A 24,130-nucleotide genomic window follows, 5' to 3' on the forward strand; every position below is an offset into this window, starting at 1 on the left:
TGTGAATGTATCTGTGTCTTTTTGTATCTTTTTATCTTCTACTTGTTTCAGTCATTGTGTTGTGGCCATACTGTGGCACCAGCTTGATGTGTTGAGTAAATCAATCCTAGTACTTTTTTTTTTAATCTGATACTTATTCTATTGGTCTTTTTTACCAAATCACTATTTTATGAAGATGTAAACAAACCAACACTCGTTATCAAGCTATGGTGAGACACAAATACACACATTTATACAACAGGCTTCCTCGCAGTTTCCATTTACTAAATTTACTAAATTCAGTGCTGTAGTAGAAGACATTTGCCCAAGGTACCATGGAGTGGAACTGAACCTGGTACATGTTACCAAGTCATGCTTACTCCTGAATGGCTACCAGCTATACTATACTAACAACCACCATCTTCATAAAGCAAGAGTGAGAGTTGTTGTTAATTAATTGATTTTGTTGTTGAATGTCTGAAATACTGCTAATTATTCAGCAGGGAAATAGAACTTGTTTGTCAGCCAGGTAGTCTGAGGCAAGCACAGTTATGTATTTTTCCTGGGGACTCAACTCAAGAGAAAGAGTATAGTTTATAGCAAGGCTTGAACTACCGTCTCTGTGATCTGTAATCCTGCATCTTCAGGGTAAAGGGTAAAAGCTCCCTTCGGTCATGAATGACCATTGGATTGCACCTAGAAAGTTATTCTCCAAGTTCGGGCAAGGTTGTTTACGGAAGACTAGTAGTTACCCATGCATACCAGTCTTCCCTTTCTACACCGCCAATGTTATCCATAGGAAAGGCAAATGTCAATACAGCTTGGCACTAGTGACATTGCAACTTGTTTTTACGGCTGAGTGAACTGGAACAACATGAAAATAAAGTGTCTTGCTCAAGAACATGACACACAGCCCGGTCCAAGAATTGAATTCACCACCTCATGATTGTGAGCCACTGAACCTTGCACTATCACAAAGTGTGAGATGCTTACAGCACCTAAGTTTTCCAAGCAGTTACCCATCTATGTACCTCCTAGGTTTGATGAGATGATGTGATCAGATGAGAACCGGTGCATTCAACATGATGTGGCGACAAGGAATCCAGCACTTTCACCTCAATGATAATGTTTAGGATTGAGTCAGTTACTTTTTTTTCTGTGATAATAGTTAACAAAATCCTCAATGGGCCATTGTCCAGATCTCACCTGTGGGTAGGTTGAACCTGGTGCTGAAATAAAATGATAATAGAATTGAATAGAATAGAAATAATGTAGAAACAGAATGGGAATAGAAGTAGATTATAATAGAAATAAATAAAAGAATACAAGCGGGACAGAATAGAAATGAAATAGAAGACGAATAGAATAGGATACAAGTAGAACTGAACATAAATAAAGTAGATCAGAATGAAAATAGAAATAAGAACAAGTAGAGCTGAATAGAATAGAAACAGAATAAATTAGAATAGAAATAAAATGGAAATAGAACAGAACAGAACAGAAATAGAACAGAATACAAGTAGAAACAGAATGGAACTAGAATATTGTAGGAAAGGAAATGGAATGGAAATAGAATAATAATAGAATGGAATACAAATAGAATTGTTCAACATACATGTACAGATGTATGTTAAACCGTTACTCCAGTCTACTCGGCTGTAACTGAGTGCCAACTATATAGAATAGAAATAGGTTTGATAAAAAAAGGAAAAGAAAAAAGAAATGAAAGTATGCAAACAGTTGCTACCACTATGACCATTTTATATCAACAGGTTGTTTAAACCATTAGTTCTGAACCAGGTTCTCGTCCTTACAACCCTTGTGGGGTTGTTATAAGATTTTGATGTCAAAAGTTTATCTGTAACACAGTATTTCAACAATTTCTTTATACAATTCCTGATAATATTTAATTATAAAAATATAATACAAATTTTTTAACCATCAATTATTTAAGAGGGTCCATCTGACTAGAATAGGAGTCAAAGAGTTCCTTAAGTAATGAATAGTTAAGAAACACTGGTTTAAACCCGAGAAGAAGCCTCTTTGTGGTCACTCTGCTTGCTAGAAACAACAACTAAATCATCCTCAAATCACACCCTACGCTCTTGGAAAAGGATATGCTGAATAATATTATGGTCTTGAATTCCTTGCTCCTAGTAAAAGGATGGGATGGGGATGGCCACTGCTGGAATGCTTTTCATGTTAGGTCTGCTTGGTGAAGGCTGATTTGGTTCTAAACTGCAACAGCAGAATGTTTCCTAAATATCACATGGCTATTGGTTAACTCTTTAGCATTTAAACCAGCCACATGCAGCCAAAATATTCTTCCTGTTTTATGTTCAAACCAGCCATATCTCACCTCTCACACCTACCCTACAATGTCATTCTCGATAGAAACATTCACATTATCGAAATCTCAAAGCTATGAGATACTACATAATTAATTGAAATTAACATGAATAAATAAGCAATACATTTGACAGAGTAATCTGAATGTTAAAGGGTTAAAGATTCACTCACTAACACACTGCTGTGGTACTGTGATCCTTATTTATATCTAAGACAGGTTGAGTTGGCTAAAATGGCTACTTGCTACACTATGCATAAAATACAAAATATTTTACTTTTTTGTAGATTAGATAGGCATAATTTGCTCCTGCCTTTCAATCTCGGTATTAAAGCTATGCATAGAACTGCTGTAGTACATGTGCTGCGTACATTCCTACAACAATGTTTTCTTTATGGGCTATAAAGGCAGAAGTAAGTCTGCCTCCAACTCAGTCGCATGTCTGTGTTTCGCTTATTTTTTTGTCTGTTTTAAACATCACCAACTGCCTACCCTGAGTAATTACTGGCAACACATGCCTGCTAAGAACACATCACCCACTAACACACTACAACTTAGATATTAAGGGCAAAAACTCCCAAAATATGGCATATACATATACCCACTACCCATTTTTCACCTCCGATCTCATTGTTTGTTTACATCTGATGTCTCAGATATGAAATATAACAAAAATCAGTGCTGGCTATGATTTCTATAGAATATCTTGTAGAGATAAACTTAACAAATGACTACAACTTAGGGTATACACACACACATGCTCTGTTTCTTCTTCACCCTCTCTCTCCTTCCCCCATCTCTCTCTCTCCCTCTGCATATTCTATCACTAGTGCAATGGCCTCTGATCTTTCTGAAAACATAACCAGTTGCATACCACCTGCACTCAAGGCTACTTGGCACATTCATCTCCTCACGACCCTTACTGTATCATACTTCAAATCTAGTTCTCATCACATTTCCCAATCCAGTCCTACATCCCCTGAGTGCCCATCTCCCTGGAATTCCCTCTTCACTTGAAATGTTCTCTTTTTTTCCCCTCATAGGTGTCTACTTTAGATACTTTCAATCTTAATTTCAGGCATAATGATCTCATCCATTTCAGAGTGCCTGTGAAGCTCATGGGCATAACCCCATCCCCCTACCCCTCACCTTCTCTTTGATAAACCATAAAAAAAAGAAGAAGAAGAAATAGAGAATGGATTGAACAATTTTCTGATGCAACAATGCACTGCAGAAATTTCTATTTCCTTTTTTTTTTTTAAATGTTTATGTTGCATTCTTAGAATCAGCAATGCAACCCCAGTGGGTATTTTTCTTCACAACAGTCAAAGACATTTTTTTTTCTTCTCTCCACCTCACCCCACTGTTTTCTAAAAATAACTCTGCCACCATGAAAATGTTTCGACTTTCAGTGAAATTCTAAATTCTTTTCCGATCCATATTGGTTGGTGGGAACCAGCAGTATATTTGATGATTCTACTAACATCATGTCAGAGACAAAACTAGTAGAACAAGCACTTGCAACAAATGCTGACTTTTGTTTTTTGTTGTTGTTTTTTTGTTTGTTTTTTTTTTGTTTTTTTTCTAAGTAGGTTGGGAGGAGCAGAAAAAATGCCAAACAAATCAGACACACTAGTCATATACTATGATGGACGTTCAATTTTAATTTTTATTGATTAGAAAATTAGCTTGAATTGAATTGTGAAATTGCATTTATTTTTGATTTGCTTTGTTTTATTTTTTGTGTTTTATTTTTTATTTTTTATTTTTTTAAGAGAGTGGTAAATTGGCATCTCTCATAGAATTTCATCCATAATTTGTATGTTTTGGGTAGTAAGACAGACAAACAAACCAAAAAAAAAAAAAATGGAAATGGAAAAAAATTTAATCATGTAGTTTCGGGTGTCTACTGAAATCGGTCCATTGTTCTGGCTCTAGAATCAATAATTTAAAGTGCTGGTTTCTTTTGCCATTCTCCCAAATGTTAAAAGGTTATTCTGAACAAAACCCATATTTTGATGTCAATCGAAGCAGGTATTCTGTGTCCAGAAACTAATTTGTTTTGTGAATGATATTGATTAAATGTGTGTGTATGTGGAGGAGAATAATTGATTTAGTACAGAGACAGAATGGCCGGGTAGTAGATAGGGGTATTGCACTACCTGCTTAAGAGTTAAGATCAAACCTGCTTACTGGCAAATTCATTTTGATTCTGGACAAGTTCTTTTAATCTCTTTATTTTCACTACCCTAGTTCACCTGTTAGTGGAGGTACATGGCCTAATGGTTAGAGCAGCGAACTCGCAGTCGAGGAATCGTGGGTTCGAATCTCAGACCAGGCGATGTGTGTGTTTATGAGCAAAACACTTAAGCTCCACCCGGCTCCAACAGAAGGTAATGGCAAACTTCTCCTGGCTCTTTTGCCACAACTTTCTCTCACTCTTTCCTCCTGCATCTTGCAGCTCACCTGTGATGGATCAGCGTCCCATCCAGATGGGGAACCTATACGCCAAAGAAACCGGGAAACCGGCCCATATGAGCCAGGCGTGGCTCGAGGAGGAACAAACAACAGTTCACCTGTCAGATCATCATCATCATCATCATTTAACATCCATTTTCCGTGCTGGCATCACTTGGACAGTTTGTCAGTATCTGGCTGGCAGCCAGGGTTGTGTCAAGCTCAAGTGTTAGCTTCGGTCTAAGTTTCTATGACTAGTACCCTTCCTAATGCCAACCACTTTAGAATGTGGACTAATTGGCCCTTTTTTTATTTATTTATTTTTTTTGTGCCAGTAGTATTACTGATGTTGCCAAGTAACACAACCATCCCCTTGACAAGGGGCAGGGGGTGAGGAAGGGAGGTTGATTGGTTTTAAGCTTGGTGTTGAGGAGTTGAAGTATGATCGAGAGACAGATAGGGAGACAAGCACAGGTCTCTTGCTACAGAGAATATACATGGCTATCAAGCATTATATAAAGATGAATGAGAGTAGCTGAGAAGATAATAAAGATAAGTGATGGAATACTGGAGCAAACACTCAAGGTACAAGACTATTGGCATGTTAACAATACTTTGTTTCATTGCTTTAATTTGCTATGGAGCATAACAATAGATTTTTAGCCAATAATGTTTGTTACAAGAATGTAAACGTGTACATGTTGTGTATAGAGGTGTAATGGTTACATTCATCCTAACATAAAGTGTTGGCTAGACATCTATAGATATGTTCTATCGTACATTGTAGAGTAGATGTTGATAGGTGACAGATCAATGTGGGGATGTTTGACAACAACCCAGAGTCTACCGTTTATCTTGGTCTTCACCATTGTTATAAGTTGGCTCTAGATTCTTGTTCAGATTTTTTTGAGTTCCACATGATGGCCAATTCCATCATGTTAAACTCTGTGCATGCAAACAAGTGAATCTCCAACATATTCAGTTGACCTGCTAAAAATGACATCCAGCTTTCTCTCTCTCTCTCAAACAACACTGTAATGTCTTTAAACAAATGGAAGGATATAGTAGATAATATATTTCTAGCTACCTCTTAAAAGGTAGGATGGCCATGGTTGGAATATCTTTTACTTGAGGTTGAATAACATAGCAACAGTTAGTCAAGCATTGTGAGATGTATATCCTGTTCAGGTATGCAGGATGAGTCTTAGAATTGCTTTGAAGGAACAGCTACCCAAGTGACCAATAAATTGTTAGTCTTCAGAATAAAAGAACATGTTTTGTACCTTTATATAAGGTTGCATCACAGTTCTTCTTTACTAATACATTTTGTTGTCAATTCATTCTGTCTGCTAACATATGTGTCCATGGCCAACACAACTTTAGCTCTCAAATGCCTCAGTTCACCTGTTTCTAAACATGTAGCACTTAGTTACCACAGGCAAATACTCTCAGCTCAACTACTACAAGCGTATATAAACCACATAGCTGCATATAGGTATCATGTTGAGCTACAATCAATTTAATCTGTTCCATGAGTCAATGCAGCCCCCAGATATTTACTTCATAAGAATGGTTCACTACTTCTATTTTCTCTCTCTAACTTTGTAATCATGGCTCACTGTATTTTCTTTTTATTACTTTTAAAGTACTGATTCCAAATGTCTAAATGTTGGAGATTAGTTAATTAAATTACAATTTTTTAGGTTATTAACATCATTTTTAGTGATTAAAATATAATGTTGATATAATTTTTAAAACATATCTGAGCTTAATAGTCCAACAAATTCTGTTTTGTGTATTATTTTAATCAAACTTTTGACAGTTCTTGCTAGTGTACCAAAATAATGGTCTTGTAATACCCGCTAGTGGAAGGTGATATTCTGTTGAATTTTGACTTATTTCCCTTCATATCAATACCAAAAACATTCCCCCAAGACCCACCGTCAACAAATTCCTTTACATTTGTCAAACTAGGGACCACACGAACTAGTGGGGGAGCTTTGATGTAGTCACATATAATGTACTCTGTGTCACAGTTAAATTTCCCTTCCTTGATATCACTTGAAAAATATGAGCCAGGGGAACTTTTAAGCAATCACTGAGACTGTTCAATATGTCATTCAAATCTTTCACAACAAACTGCTCCCCCCACCTCCATCACCACCACCACCACCACCACAATTCTTTAAGATAGGGTCTATATGAGCCATTTAGAGAACATCGTAGTACAATCACAACTGTCTGCTCAAAACTGCTTAATGCTAAAATCTTAATAACCAACATACTTTTTTCTTGCTCATTCACAGTAAAAGCAAGATCTTCACTGCTGGTCAAAGGTTGATTTGTCCAGCAAAATTTTTATATCTGCATAGGAGTGGCTGTGTGGTAAGTAGCTTGCTTATGAACCACATGATTCCGGGTTCAGTCCCACTGCGTGGCACCTTGGGCAAGTGTCTTCTACTATAGCCTCGGGCCGACCAAAGCCTTGTGAGTGGGTCTGGTAGACAGAAACTGAAAGAAGCCCGTTGTATATATGTATATATATATGTGTATGTGTGTATACATGTTTGTGTGTCTGTGTTTGTCTCCCCTCCCCCCAACATCGCTTGACAATCGATGCTGGTGTGTTTACGTCCCTGTCACTTAGCGGTTTGGCAAAATAGACCGATAGAATAAGTACTAGGCTTACAAAGAATAAGTCCTGGGGTCAATTTGCTCTACTAAAGGTGGTGCTCCAGCATGGCCACAGTCAAATGATTGAAACAAGTAAAAGAGATATCCGAAGCTGAGTTATTTGACTGTACACTTCTAGAGTATATGATTGCCCACCACTCCAGTAGGTATACCATTACTTGTACTTACTTATTAGGTGCAGGCATGGTTGTGTGATATGAAGTTTGCTTCCCAACCACATGGTGGTAGGTTCAGTCCCACTGCATGGCACCTCAGACAAGTGTCTTCTTTCTTTCGCCTCAGGTCAACCAAATCTTTGTGAGTGGATTTGATTGATGGAAACTGAAAGAAACTCATCGTGTATGTTTGTGTGTGTGTGTGCCTTTGTGTCTGTGTTTGTCCTCCATCACCACTTGATAACCGGTGTTGGTGTGTTTACATCCCTGTAACTTAGATTGAGTACCAGACTTTAAAAAGTAAGTACTGGGGTTGATTTGTTCAGCTAAAATTCTTCAAGGTGGTGCTTCAGCATAGCCACAGTCTAATGACAGAAACAAGTAAAACAAAGAAAAAAAAAACAAAAGATGAGTGAAGGGTCTCACTACATGGTTACTCAACCTGCTAGATATAGCAGCCAGACCTCTGTCAAACCACGCTCTACTTACTTTTTTATTAAAAAGAGATACACATGGGATAATAATGTCCAGGCATAATTATGCCTGAAACAAAGACATGTTGGACACAGCTTGATATGCTTGGGAATGTTGGTCTACTCAGCTAGGGCTCACCTGGGGCTGCATAACCCTACCTAATGCTAACCCAATGGCAACAACTCATTCAATCAGATTTCACTCAAACTACTCAACTACAACAATAAGACCAACAACGACAGCAATAATGACAGTAACAGCAACAACACCAACAACAACAACAACAAAAGACAGGTACACCCACTCACTGTCTGCAGTTCTGTTTAGTCTAAACAGAATGAAGGTACACAACAACAACAAAAGCAACAACAAGTAGCAGTAGCAGTAACAAATACACCCACACAGTGTCTGCAATTCTGTTAAATCTAAAATGACTATAGCTGCACAAATTCAACCACCACAACAACATTTATGCTAGCTGAGCATTTTTTTACATACCCAATATTGCCATTCAAACTTATTATAACTGTGTATCTAATGAGTAAATTGCTTATGTGTTTTAATTAACTTTCGATATAATTAATATTTTGAAGAATTTTTAAAGTTTTTAAAGTTTTTTTGTTTTTGCATAAAAGATCTGTTGGTGTATATACTATATTTGGTGTGGGTGTGTGTACAGATGCAAACATGGATATAGGCACAGGTATGGCTATGTGGGAAGAGATTTGTTTTCCATCCACGTGGTTCCAGGTTCAATCCCACCGTGTGACACCTTGATCAAGTGACTTCTACTGTAGTCTCCAACTGTAGTCTCCAGCTAACCAAAGCCTTGCAAGTGGTTTTGGTAGACAGAAACTGAAAGAAACCCATCATATATATATATATATATGAATAAAAAAATGGAGTTAACGCAGGTGTAATCAAATATTTTTACTTTCGACACACGTTTCGAAAATTCCACTGATACTATTCAAAAGAATAAATGGTATAAACAATGCAATCTTCTCCTCAGGAAAGTGAAAAAAACGAAACTCGTCAATAAGATCAAGTGACTTCTACTGTAGTCTCCAGCTAACCAAAGCCTTGTGTGTCTGTGTTTGTTCCACCACCACTGACAACTGGTGTTGGTATGTTTACATCCCCATAATCCAACAGTTCAGCAAAAGTGACTGACAGAATAAATACTAGGATTAAAAGAAAGAGTAGTGGAGTCAATTCTTGAGGGCAGTGCCCCAGCATGGCCACAACCTGATGACTGAAACAAGTAATTTGACTGCAGCCATGCAACAGCACCACCTTTCGTCAAACAAATTGACCCCAGGGCTTATTCTTTGTAAGCCTAGTACTTACTCTATTGGTCTGTTTTGCTAAACCACTAAGTTACGGGGACATAAACACACCAACATTGGTTGTCAAGCAATGGTTGAGGGACAAGCACAGACACTCAAATATATACATACACACACATACGCACACACACCTATAAACAGGCTCCTTTCAGTTTCCGTCTACCAAATCCACTCACAAGGCTTTGGTCGGCCTGAGGTTATATATATAGCAGAAGACACTTGCCCAAGATGCCACACAGTGGGACTGAACCCTGAACTATGTGGTTGGGAACCAAGCTTCTTACCACACACACACACACACACAGACGCAAGTGTGGCTGTGTGTGTGTGTGTATCACCATTTAACTTCCATGATCCATGCTGGCATGGTTTGCACTATTTGACAGGATCTGATGTCTCCATTGTGCTTCACTGTCTGCTTTGGCATGATTTCTACAACCAGGTACCTTTCCTGATGCCAACCACTTTACTGCATGTACTAGGTGACCCTCACATCCTTTTTTTTTTTTTGTGCCTCTGGCACAAGTGAAGTTGTCATACAGCTTACATGACCATGAACTCCAAGGTGGGGATTACTATGATAGATGAGGTGTTAACGTATGAGACTGGGTAGAGGGAACAGAACAGGTTCTTGTTGTAGAGCAGCTACATGGCTACTCGCATTTAGAAGAGAGGCTGAAAATGATGAGCAGAAGCTGCAAAGAGATAATGGTGGTGAGGTGTCCAGGTGACCTTCTCCCCACATTGATCAAGTTAAGTAGGAGTGAGGGCAGAGAAACTCCGCTCATTGATCAAAGTGTAAGGTGAGTAGAAGTGAGGGTATTTAGGGTGGGAGAGTGGAGGTTTGCGATAGTGTATGGTGTGAAGTAAGAGATAGGCAACAACTGCAAGGATTGGAAAGAGTTAAAGGGTGGATGTAGGGAGTTGTAGATAGCTCCGCACGACCATTATGAGTTGGGAAAGGTAGAGGGATGCAGAAGAGAGTTGGAAAGGGAGTAGGGACATCAAAGGGTTAATAATGATGATACAGTTGATAGAGAAGATGACAAGAGTGACAAGATACATGGTAGGGAAGGTCACATGAGTGGAATGGGGGAGGTATAGTGGACCTGTTGAAATATCATGATCTCGTTCTTGTGAGTTCTTAGTTGAGATTTTAATTTAAACATAAACACTTACTAAGACATACCTACACAAGGGTTCTCTCCACCCCTGTCCCTAATTGTTTTTACATAACATACTGTTATTACGAAGTTATTTTATTCAAATATTCTTTCTTTACTATTTTACATGTTTCAGTCATTTGACTGTGGCCATGATGGAGCACTGCCTTTAGTCGAGCAAATCGACCCCAGGACTTATTCTTTGTAAACCTAGTACTTATTCTATCGGTCTCTTTTGCCTAACCACTAAGTTACAGGGATGTAAACACACCAGCATCAGTTGTCAAGCGATGTTGGGGGGACAGAGACTGAAACACATAAAAGAATACAAGAATAAAGGCCATGTGATTCGACTTTAAAATATAGTGAAGCTGCATCCATGTGATCAGAGATATCGATGAATCGGTTAATTATAAAAACAGTGAATTACAACCTACGCTTGTGTTCTTATTGCAAAAATGACCCTCCTAACATACAATGAAATTGCTTTCGCTTTAAAAAGTCTTGTAAAAACATACAGGGAAAGCTTGTGTGTGTGAGAAAGAGAGAGAGAGTATATATGTGTATTTGTGTGAGAGAGAGAGAGAGAGAGAAAGTCTGTGTGTGTGTCTATGAGCATCACTTTCATATATCTCCGGTATCTTTTTTATACATTTTGTGTGTGCATAAGAGTCTTTGTGTATGTGTTCGAGCAAATGTGTGTATGTGTGTGTTTGGCTCTATTAGTTTCACATTCATATACTTCAGGTTTCTTTTTTTATACATTGTGTGTGTTAAGTCGGCGAGCTGGCAGACACATTCGCGCACTGGGCGAAATGCTTAGCGGTATTTCGTCTGTCGTTACGTTCTGAGTTCAAATTCCGCCGAGGTCAACTTTGCCTTTCATCCTTTCGGGGTCGATAAATTAAGTACCAGTTATGCACTGGGGTCGATGTAATCAACTTAATACCTATGTCTGTCCTTGTTTGTCCCCTCTATGTTTAGCCCCTTGTGGGTAATAAAGAAATAGGTATTTCGCCTGTCGTTACGTTCTGAGTTCAAATTCCGCTGAAGTCGACATTGCCTTTCATCCTTCCGGGGTTGATTAAATAAAGTACCAGTTATGCACTGGGGTCGATGTAATCGACTTAATACCTACGTCTGTCTTTGTTTGTTCCTTCTATGTTTAGCCCCTTGTGGGTAATAAAGAAATAGGTATTTCGTCTGTCGTTACGTTTTGAGTTCAAATTCCGCTGAGGTTGACTTTGCCTTTCATCCTTTCGGGCCCTGTGGGCAATAAAGAAATATGTACATTGTGTGTGTTTATGTGTGTGTGTCTGTGTATGTGTTTAATGCTACTTCTATGTTTAATCACTATGCATACATGTATTTTTTCAATGTATGCATGTATGTATGCATGTGTCTACATATGATAATTAACCTGTGTGTTTATTTGCCAAGGAGATTGTGTTGAAGTAGGAGGCTGTCAAATGACAAAGAGGGGATAAGTTGAATGAAAGGATGTGTTTATCACATTACTCTGACATTTTACTTTCATTTTACTTGTAAAGTAAACACACTAAGTGATATATAAAATATTTCCAAAAGAAGAGAAAATTTAATATTTAATTTCATTTGTGTGTGTATGTGAGTGTGCATGCACACACACACAGTTTTCTCTCTTTTTTACTCTTTCGTTGCAGCTTCTGTATATGTTTATCTCTCTTTCTCTTCCCTCTCTCCCTCCTTTCTCTATCTCTCTTCCTGTCTCCCTTTCCACCATTCTCCCCCTTCCCCTTCTCTATCTCTTTCCTCTATTCTCTCTCTCTCTCTCTTTCCTCCATTCTCTCTCTCTCTCTCTCTCTCTCTCTATCTTTCTTTTTCTGTCTCTGATAAAGATATCCATTGTATATAAATTGTTTACATTCTCACTTTTTTTCTTTTTTTCTCTTTCATTGCAGCTTGTACATACTTAAGTTGGTGAACAGCACATATCTACATTGGTGAACAGTACATACCTATGTTGGTGAACAGCACATTCATGTGCTGGTGAACAGCACATACCTATGCTGGTGAACACTACCTACATGTGCTGGTAACCAGTACATACCTATGTTAATGAACAGCACATATCTACATTCATGAACAGCTCATCCCTATATTGGTGAACAGTACATATATATGTAGTGATGAACAGTCTGTTAAAGTTTCACTAAATTGTTGAATTCTCTGGGTGTGGTTACTGTAAAAGACAGTAAAACATCTGACCCTTGAACATCTCTGCACCCCTTATCCCCACTCCCTGTTTCTCAGTCTTGCCCTATTCTGACCTTTCCCCCTTTCCAGCGATTGTCTTTGACTTTGGCTCTTCCTCCACCTCCACCTCTACCTCTATCGCCTACCTCCTACCCCCACCGCTACCGCTCGGGTGGTGAGGGCAACGGACATCATGCACACTGCGATAACCAGCCAGGCGCCGACGTCCGCAGACGCCTGCCTCAGCATTGTCCATAGTCTCATGTGTCACCGGCAAGGCGGTGAAAGTGAGAGCTTTGCCAAGAGAGCGATTGAGAGCTTAGTCAAGAAGCTAAAGGAGAAACGTGATGAGCTGGACAGTTTGATTACTGCAATTACGACAAACGGCGCTCACCCTACAAAATGTGTCACAATACAGCGTACCCTCGATGGCCGGCTTCAGGTAAGAGTCTAATAGAGAGAGAGAGAAAAAGTGTGTATGAAAGAAGAAAACCAGTTTTATTTTGATTGTTCAGTTTTGATGTATTGTTCTCTGTGTGCTTGTTGCTGTTGTTGTTGTGCCTCTTGACCAACTTTGACCAAACAGATCTATGGCCATAGGCAATCTAACTGTGACCATCTCTTCTTTTTGTACATTTTTTGTATTTTATTTTCAACCACAGTGTATCAAGGACTACATTATCTGTTGTCTGCACTTTCTAGCAGGCTCAGCAATTGTGTTCATGTTCTCTTGTGGTCTCAAAGTATTGGTGATGGCGGCAGCGGTGTGTGTGTGTGTGTGTGTGTGTCGTTATGTGTTCTCATGTGGTGGGAGGTTTAAATAAATTACAAGATTACAGGTTCGTATGACCCAACTTTTCAACAGTTCATTTATGTTCTGTGTTATTATCATCATTATCATAGCCATAACTATTTGAATTTGTTTCATCATTATTACCATCGTTTAACATCTGCTTTCCATGCTGGCATAGGTTTGACTGAGGACTGGTAAGCCAGAAGGTTGCACCAGGCTCCAATCTGATCTGGCAAGGTTTCTACAGCTGGATGCCCATCCTAACGCCAACCACTCCAAGAGTGTAGTGGGTGCTATTTACATGCCACTGGCATGGGAGGCAGAACTGGCAATGACCACACTCGAATAGTGCTTTTTATGTGCCACTGGAATAGGAGCCAGTCAGGCAACACTGGCAACGACCACACTCGAATGATGCTTTTTACGCGCCACTAGCACGGGAGCCAATCCAGTGAGACTGGCATCAACCATGCTCAAATGGTGCCTTTTACGTGTCTGATTCATAATATTAATTAACAAAGTTCCAACTAAGTACTGAGGCTGGTGTACTTGATTTTTCCCCACATCAATGGTTCTCAACCATTTTTTTACCTATGGACCCTTTTGATTCCTATTTTGCTCAGGTGGGCCCTTGTAGCCATTTGATACCAAAAATCTCCTGTTATATTTTTATGATAAAATATAGGCGTAGGAGTGGCTGTGTGGTAGGTAGCTTGCTTACCAACCACATGGTTCTGGGTTCAGTCCCACTGCGTGGCACCTTGGGCAAGTGTCTTCTACTATAGCCTAGGGCCGACCAAAGCCTTGTGAGTGGATTTGGTAGACGGAAACTGAAAGAAGCCTGTCATATATAAGTATATATATATATGTGTGTGTGAGTATATGTTTGTGTGTCTGTGTTTGTCCCCCCAGCATTGCTTGACAACCAATGCTGGTGTGTTTACATCCCTGTAACTTAGCGGTTCGGCAAAAGAGACTGATAGAATAAGTACTAGGCTTACCAAGAATAAGTCCTGGGGTCGATTTGCCTGACTTACGGTGGTGCTCCAGCATGGCCACAGTCACATGACTGAAACAAGTAAAAGAGTAAAGAGTAAATGTTTTGTGTATTGTAGGAATATAACCTGTTTATTACACATAAATTTTAACAACAAAATCATTCATGGGCTCCCAAAGGTCATATGAGCCTTGGTTGAGGACCACTGCCCTACGCATGCCAAAATTTCTGTCCTTGTGCTATGTGGACAGAAGCTGTGACTGACATACTTGCAGAAATATCTAAAACATTGATGCAGGAGGCTTAGCAGTGCGGTTAAGAAACTTACTTTGCAGCTGCATGGTTTTAGGTTCAGTCCCATTGTGCAGCATCTTGAGCAAGTGTCTTCTACTTAGCTCTAAGCCAGCCACTGTCTTGAGAATGAATTTGGTTGTTGGAAACTGTGTAGAAGCTTGTCGTGTGTGTGCATGTATGTGTATATGTCTTAGACTGTGTTTGTATCCCCACCACCATTCAACTAGTGTTGGATTGTTTATATTCCCTTGACTTTGTAGTTTGTCAAAAGAGACCAATAGAATAATTACCAAATGCAACAGAAAAAACATAAGTACTGGGTTCAATTTGTTCGACAAAACCCTTCAAGGCAGTGGCCCAGGTTGGTTGCAGACCAATGATTGACACAAGTAAAAGATTTTAAAAATCACAATGAGAGATCAAAGAGAAACAAACTAGTGTGGGTGCCCTTTGTGTGACATTTCTTTCCATTGCTTGTCTCTTTTACTGAGCTGCTATTCTGGATCAAACCCTTCGACAAAACCCTTCAAGGCAGTGCCCCAGGCTGGTTGCAGACCAATGATTGACACAAGTAAAAGATTTTAAAAATCACAATGAGAGATCAAAGAGAAACAAACTAGTGTGGGTGCCCTTTGTGTGACATTTCTTTCCATTGCTTGTCTCTTTTACTGAGCTGCTATTCTGGATGAAACACAGGCAGAGATGGAGTATTTGGCATTGAAAATGTTGTCATGTTCTCGTGACATTTCTACCTAAGTTCAAATCTTACTGCAACTGACTTTGTCTTTCATTCTTGTGGATGATGACTTTTACTTATAAGTCAAGATTTTTGTTTTCTACCTCAGAATAACTTCTTGTTAACACCTTCCCTTGTGGTTTTCTTTAATAATAAAAAACTTAAATAGGTACATTAACCCTTTGGCTGCTAAATTAAAATTCATGATCATTCCCGTAATGATGTTAATTATCCACCAGAAAGTAGAATTGATGTTTTTTCTGCTTCCAAAAGTATTTTGATTCTTGTTCTCTAAAGAGATATTTGAAGAAATAATATGATAAACTTAAGAACATGTGAAAAATTACCCTTCATAAGAAGTGTCACTGGGAAGGTGTCTCCACTTATTGCAGTACTAAACTGTTTTCCACTGTTAATGGTTATAAAATTTTGAGCAGACATATCTGATTTCCGCATTCAAAGGGTTAATTAATATCTATTTCCATCTTCTGACTTATATGGAAATAAGTGTATTTTTCTAAAAAAAATTTACTCTCTTATTCAACTACCTGTTTTTGCTTTAAAATTTTTTTCACATTCCTTTTTTCTTTTTCTTCTTTTTTTGCCAGTAGTGAGATGGTGGAAGTTAATAACTTACTAATTATCCCCACTTCACTTTATTCCATACATTGTTAATTAATTTTCCTTTTACGATAATAATGAATAATAATAATGAGCTTATTGTATATAGTGCTGAGGTGCACTATAACTCATCAGAAAAGGTTCAAAGAGTGTACAGAAAGCAGACATGTGAGTCAAGTAAATAAAGGCAGCAATGAAGGCTAGAAGTGGGTGCACAGTACACAGAATAATAGCTATTTTCTCTCTGTTAAGCTATTTAAATCCTTTCTTTTGGATAAGCCATCATTCCGCCAGGTTTTACTTCAGCCAGAGAATTTTTCATGTAAGTCTCAAGTTTACTTAAGACTGTTTGTATTTTATTCTGTTTTTTTATATTTTATTTCATTTTATTAGTTCTGAGATTCCCTCTCCCCCCTGTTCTCTTGTTTAGGTCAGGGGCTTACTCTTTTGCTTTTACTTGTTTCAGTCATTTGACTGTGGCCATGCTGGAGCACCACCTTTAGTCGAGCAAATTGTTATTATCTCATAGTGTCTTTTACTATAGCCTCAGACCAACCAAAGCCTTGTGTGTGTGTGTGTGTGTATGTATATTTATGTGTGTGTTTGCTCCCCCAACATCGCTTGATAACCGATGTTTAGTCCTCTAAACTTAGTGGTTTGGCAAAAGAGACCAATAGAATAAGTACTATGCAGTTCTCCAGTATGGCCACAGTCAGATAACTGAAATGTGTACAAGAATAATATGTATACATATATATATGTGTGCGTGTGTGTGTGTGTATATATTTAATAAAAAGTCTATCAATATTTTGATGTCCACATTTCCTTATATTGGCTGTGTCCAACTCAAGGTTAGCCTGACAATACTCTATAAACAGAAATGGATTTATTCTCTGGTATTTCAGTGTCATAGAACACTAGTTGGTCTTTATATTTGGGAAACTGTAAATCTTTTACTGTTGTCAACCTTTACCTGTTTCCACGCCAGACATGTTTTTATGGAAGGTTGGAAGTGAACAACACCGCTTGTATGGTGGTGATGCTCATTTACAAACACCATGATGTCAGAGCAAGAACACATGCAAACACACACCCATGTGGCACGTAAAAAGCACCCACTACACCAAGAAACTCATAATTGGCATTAGGAAGGGCATCCAGCTGTAGAAACACTGCCAGATCAGACTGGAGCCTGGCGCAGCCTCCTGGCTTCCCAGACCCTGGTTGAACCGTCCAACCCATGCTAGCATGGAAAACAGAAGTTAAACGATGATGATATACTCAGACAGGCCTCTTTCAGTTTCCTCTACCAAGACGCTTTCCTAAGGTGTTGCGCAGTGGGACTAACCGCAAAACCATGGTTGGGAAACAAGATTGTTAACTACACAACCATAGTTACACCTATATTATAATTTCTTCTTTTCTTAAAGCTTTTGAGCAGTAAAGAAACAAGCCATTTTATAGCATTCAATATCTCCCATAAATGCTAAAAAAAAAATTTTTTTAATAAAAAAAACCAAAAGAACTCGTCTAACAACTGAAGTGACACGTTTCCTTTTCTATAAAGGTCTTTACTAAGCAAGTTTTAAACTGACTTGACATGTGTACCATGAAATACAGTTTCTGCAGCCAATCATTATCTTCCAGTCCAGGATATAGCTATTATCATGGCTACTAAGAGTTTGTAAGAATTGTTTTATGTTCATCTGTCACACTCCTTTCACACTCTTGCAAACTTACTTATCAGCCCTCTCACTCTGCCCAATCCTCTGCACCATGTCTCTTACATTCACATCCCTGTGACTTGAGGGCGTACCCAGACACATCTTCACCACCATCTTTCCCCCCGCGCGAGGGTAGCCATGTATCTCCTCTCCAGCAATATTACTCCCACACTCATTTGAGTAGGGTCTTGTATTATGAGTTTCTTGGTGACCTCACTGGTGTTAGTGCCACGTTAAAAGTACCCAGTACATTCTGTAAATTGGTTAGAATTAGGAAGGGCATGCAGCTGTATAAACCATACCAGAATGAAAACAGACATTAAATGGTGATGAGGGTGATTCTGTGCGAGTTGTAAATCTCTTCAGAGAATCACCTTTAAAAGGTTATTAATTAGCAATAAATATGAACGAGTATAGTAAACTTCTTCAAGTAATGCACAGAATTGTCAGTGGTTTAGAACCTCCTGTCAACTACCTTGTTTAAAATTTTGATCACAAGTTTCATAACTTTCATACATTCAGGAGGAAAACAATTTTTGATCAAATAAATTCATCTGTAAAATTACAGATTATTTCTTTATCTTTCTCATACTCAGTGCTCCAAAAATTACCTGAACTCTTTTCTGCTCTCATCCCCAGTTCTAGGATCATTCACTTGTACTCTTTACTAGCTTGATACTTTTCAGAAAAGCGATTGAGTCTTTATTCATAAATTGTTGTTCTACGTTGTTTTTCTTATTGTTGGCAAATGTTATACAACATTAAATACAATGATAAGCTGAGTCTTCAATGAAAGTACACATCTGTAACCAAGCTTTGTTGCAGGTCTTCATTTTAATATGCATTTTTCTTATCTGACATAATTAATCTATCAACTGCATTAAATTCATCACTGTAAAATTAGGTTAAGCACTTTACTCCCTTTGGAGCATAGACCATCAACAAATTTTCCTCTACTATCCTCAACTCTGGTTTGTCTTCTTTGCATCTCTCCAGTTGGACCCCTCCTTGTTCATCTCTAACATAGTATTGTACCTCCAGCTGTCTCTTGGAGGCATCCTCTTTTTCCATTTCCCATATAGGATCCAGGTTAGGGCTCTGGAGGATAGACCACCAACTCTGGTCAGTCTTATCTTCATCTTTTTTTAGCTAGGCCTCAGCATCCTGCCTCCAACTATTTTTTGGGGCATCCTTACTTCTATCTCCCATGTAGGATGCAGGTTAGGGCTTAATGTGTAATGCAAGGTGTTGGTTCCTTTAAGGTGTGGCCTATCCATTTTTCGAGTTTTTGCCACACTGCCTCATGAGTTACTTGATGACTTCGTATGTTTCCTTGAGAGATTGAGTAATGGCCTTCCTCACCCAACTTTTGTTCATATTCAATTGTCATTAATGCTTCTGTCACTTTGCTTTTTTCTCTAGTACAGTTGTCAGTCCTGCACAAAGTCACTTTTACCTCTGGGTTGAGGTGGTCCATATTAGACTGGCCTCTCTATCCATTGACTTGTCCACTATGGGAGACCCTACCAGCAGCTTGCACTTCACTGGCACAGCTCTCAGGGCCATAGAGGTACACCAGCCATTACACTGCAGCAAGGACTGGACCTTGTGGTGGTGTCATTATAAAGTCTTTATGAAATATTATACATAATGGTTGCAACCAAGAAGAAAACAAGGAGTCAACTATAAGCCCTAGGCAGTAGCCAAACAATCAATGGACTACACTGAATCACTTTTAATAATTATCTAGGGCCAGCTTTCTTACTTCCCAGGCTGGAATAACATGCTCAGATTATAGTCAAACATGTATTTTTGGCTATAATGTTTTGTACACTATTTCCATTACTTGGACTGGTGTCCGCCTCTAGATTGATGCTTTCACTATGTTTCAGCTGTTGTACAATCTGGCCTTCTTCAGGTGTCTTGTGGCTGAACTCAGTGCAGCACCTGCTGGTTCTGAGTTCAATCCCAGGCAAAGCACTAAGACAAGGACACCTGTCCGATCAATGTAAATAGTGTACATAATATAAATTCCTCATCTCAGAAATATAGAGTTATATGATGTTTTGTGTTACTATGGTTTTATTTTCATCCTCTTGTTGCATTTACCTTACAGGTGAATAAAGATTGAACATTCTTTTCATCCTTCTAGGAGACTTTTCATTTAGGTAATTAAAAAAATATTTCTCAAAGGTAACACAGTCATTAAATAACATAATATACATATCAGGTATGGTTATGTATGCTGGGGAAGGTGTACATTGAGATGATGTGACCTCTCCACATAACTGCCAACATAGCATAAGCAATTTTTCATGAGTTTGTGCTCACAGACTGTGATATTTTAGTTTGTTTCCTGTATTTTATAATTAATAGCAATTATTGTTCCTAACAAACTTATGCTTATCCAGCAGCACCCAAGCCTATGATGCCTGATCTCCCATCTATAATACAGCCACATAAGATGCAGGACAATTTTTTTGATTCAATTACAAGTAGAAAAAAAGCAAGTCTTATATGCTGACAAATATGGTATATTGTATGCAGTAAAATAGTACAGGTAAAATAGCAGAAGCAGTTTATAGTACCCAGTTTGAGAAGATGCAAACTCTGTTCTACAATGTATTCAGTAATGCTGCAGATATCCAGCAAACAATATACATGTTTGAATCTCAAGAGTGGAGTTTTGTGTATTGGTTCTGTCTACTTATAACAGGGGTGATCCAGGGTTTTTTGGTGGGTATTGCCCAAAGGTTTTTTAAAAAAATACTATATAAGGTAGGAATTCGTAACAAATGGACATGTTTTTATGTATTCTTTGTTGGAGCAGGCCATATGCATATGAAACAGTAACTCTGTGAAACTGCTGGAAATAAAATAACAAAGTTGTTATATTTGCAACAGTGCAGTGAATATTGATTTACCTATGGAAAGTAGTGGCAAACTACACTTGTGTATCATAACTTAATAACATGGTCACTTTATAATCCAAGTTAATGAAAACAACAAAACATCATTGAAGCTCAAACTTGTAGGTCTGACAACTCCTATTCTAATAAGAGTAGAATCCCTTTTCCTTGACTATTACCCGAAAACCCTTGTCCTGAGTTTTTTGGTGACAGCTTGGCTAGAAAGGGTGTTGCCTGGTTAGCTAACACAACACCCCTGAATCCGCCACTGTATAAAGTGTTATGTCATTCACTCATTCATATTGTAAAGTTTCATTAAACAAGACATTCATGAACCCATCCAAAGTTCTGCTCTTTGTCCAATGATATTGTCTTTTGTAATACTAGGTTGCTGGTCGCAAAGGCTTCCCACATGTAATTTATGCCAGAATATGGCGATGGCCCGATTTACATAAGAATGAACTGAAACATGCCAAGTTCTGCCAGTATGCATTTGATCTGAAAGCAGACAGTGTGTGTGTGAACCCATATCATTACGAACGAGTTGTGTCACCCGGAATAGGTAAGTAACATTGGCTTCTCTCTCTCTCTCTTCCCCTCTCTCTCTCTCTCTCTCTCTCTCTCTCTCTCTCTCTCTCTGTCACACATTACCACTTCAGTTATTGTTGTTGTTCACTGGGCAACATGCTTGGCAGTGTTTTGTCTGTCAAGTACAAGTTGAACATTGGGGGTCAAGGTAATCAACTTACTCCTTCCCTGAAATTACTGGCATTGTGTCAAATCTGAAACCATCATTATTGCTGTTGTTATCATCATTTGATCCAGTGTTTGTATTCATTATTTGCTATGCCGTTTTAATGAAGACATAGACCAAGTTAAGCTCTGTGAGGAGAAAGTAGACAAGGGGAAAATATTTAAATCTATTGCATTTAACAATTAATATACAATAATTTGTATTGTAGACTTCATGCATCATCTGGCTGAACATCTGTTCTTTGGATGCCTTCAGCAGCTGTCATTCTGTTGCAAGTATTCAAGGTGGGTCTCTGGTTTGAAGAGAACTCCCTTTCTTCCTCTCACAAACCTCAGAGACCCTAAAAAATTACAAGTCATGAGTGTTGCCCTCCCTTCCTTGATTAGTAATAAAGAAATATGTATACTCTTCTTATGAATATTGGTTTCAAATTTTGGCACAAGGCCAGCAATTTTGGGGATGGTGTAATTCAATCACATCAACCCCAGTGCTCAACTGGTACTTATTTTACCAACCCTGAAAGGATAGAATGCAAAGTTGACCTCAGCAGAATTTGAACTCAGAATGTTTCGACTGATGAAATGCTACTTAGTATTTTGCTCAGCATGATAATGATTCTATGAAGGGCCTTTTGTCCCTCTAAGGGTTAATATAACAAAGTACAACTCAAGTACTGGGACCAATGGTACTTACTGCCTAAAACTCTCTGAAAATTGTTGGCCTTGTGCATAAATACAAAACTGTTGTTGTTGCTATTATCTGTGTCTAATATCAGTTTAAGAGTAAATTGCTAAAGGTCCATGACTTTCATGTGAGTTCCATGTAGTTAATGTTCAGTTTCAACATTTGTATATCAGTGATTCTTTGATGTCAATTAAGTGCAGAAGAAGGGCTGAGTAAAAAAAAAAAGAGAAATGTTTAGTGTGGTATGAGAGAGGTGATGTACTGTGATGAGTGAAAAAGAGGGGAAATTGGTATGTTGTATAGTCCAGAGAGAACCATAGGCTATTATTATAGTGGTAGAAGAGACAAAGAGAGGGTAAAATTTCTACATATATATATATATATATCACCGTACCGATCAGGCTATCAGATGTTGCTACGCATCGCTGGTCACAATGCACTTCGCATTGTTTTAGCCTTCAAATGACGCCTGCCTGATGGCTAAGCGAGCAGGCTAACAGAAGAAAAAGTGAGAGAAAGTTGTGGTGAAAGAGTACAGCAGGGATCGCCACCACTCCTGCTGGAGCCTTGCAGAGCTTTAGGTGTTTTCGCTCAATAAACAACCACAACACCCAGTCTGGGTATCAAAACCGCAATCCTACAACCGCGAGTCCGTTGCCCTAACCACTGGGCCATTGTGCCTCCACATATACATATACACACACACACAAACATACATACATGCATACAAAGCACGGTGAATATATTATCATCTAAATTAAGCAAAAATGAAAATAACACTGACATCTCATTTTAACAGATATATTTATCTAAATTACATAAAAATATCTTGAAATACTAAAGAGTAAATTTATTCAATAAAATCGTCATTGGCTTCAACCAATTCCTTCGTATGATTTCAGAATCTCCTGCAACTCTTCAGGATGGTCTCCTTGTTTAAGTTGGTGAATGCTGCCATAACGTAATCCTTGCCTTCAGTTCATCTTTGGTGTTACAAGGAGTTTTATTGGTCTCTCACTCAACTGTGGCCCACACCTAATAATCATGAGGGTCTGGGAAGTTATGTGGCTAGACATTAGGGGTGATGTAGTCACGAAAATTGTCTGACACCCATGACTGGGTTCTCCTGCTTGTGTGGAATGGTGCAGAGTCTTGTTGGCAGACATAGGGTCTTCCAGTAGCCACCCTCAGCACTACCTCCTCCAGGTATTTGATGTAGACCTCCAAGATGAGTCTGAGTCCATGTGGGAAGATGAATGGAGACATAACATTGCCATCACTAGTGTTCACTCCAAACACTGTGATGTTGACTAGATGTTTGATTTTTATCACTCTCTGTACACTGTCCTCATATTGACACCCAAAGACTCTGAAATGTTTGTATTGGAACTTCCAGCACAAATGCCAAGCAGTACAGCATGTAATTTCCAAATTTCTGGTAGAGTGAATTGCGACATGGTGCTGTTTTTCTTGCAGATGGTGCCCAACTGACCCTACTATACTGTGTAGTTGACAAAATCAAAAACAAACAATTGGTGTGCACAAAATTAAAAATGTAAAATGGAGACAATTTACCCATCACACCCTGCGTATGTATGATGGACTTTCCTATTGTAATTTGCAGATGAAGGTTCCACAACTTCTTACTGAAAAAACTTGCACAGATGATTTGTTTATTGTGATCAAATCTGTGTGGTGTACATAAGCTCATCTGTCCATCAAATTGACATTGCTTGTTCAGATGCATGGTGTGCCACACCTCAGA

General features: G+C 38.5%; 1 protein-coding gene across 17 annotated transcripts in view; it reads left to right on the plus strand.

Annotated features, from left to right (window-relative positions):
* LOC115218961 (mothers against decapentaplegic homolog 4) overlaps positions 1 to 24,130 on the plus strand; it is a 253,163-nt gene that overhangs the window by 139,986 nt on the left and 89,047 nt on the right. For 16 of the 17 annotated variants that reach the window (XM_036508856.1, XM_036508850.1, XM_036508849.1 and 13 more), the window contains 2 exons: positions 12,559 to 13,295; positions 21,315 to 21,489. In XM_036508856.1, the coding sequence (XP_036364749.1) occupies positions 13,047 to 13,295; positions 21,315 to 21,489 (424 nt within the window). In that variant the 5' untranslated portion in view covers positions 12,559 to 13,046. Of the gene's footprint in view, positions 1 to 5,202; positions 5,207 to 12,558; positions 13,296 to 21,314; positions 21,490 to 24,130 lie in introns of all 17 variants that reach the window. The other variant, XM_036508852.1, reaches the window with a different exon arrangement.

This window comes from Octopus sinensis, linkage group LG14, assembly GCF_006345805.1.
Source record: "Octopus sinensis linkage group LG14, ASM634580v1, whole genome shotgun sequence".
NCBI lineage: Eukaryota > Metazoa > Mollusca > Cephalopoda > Octopoda > Octopodidae > Octopus > Octopus sinensis.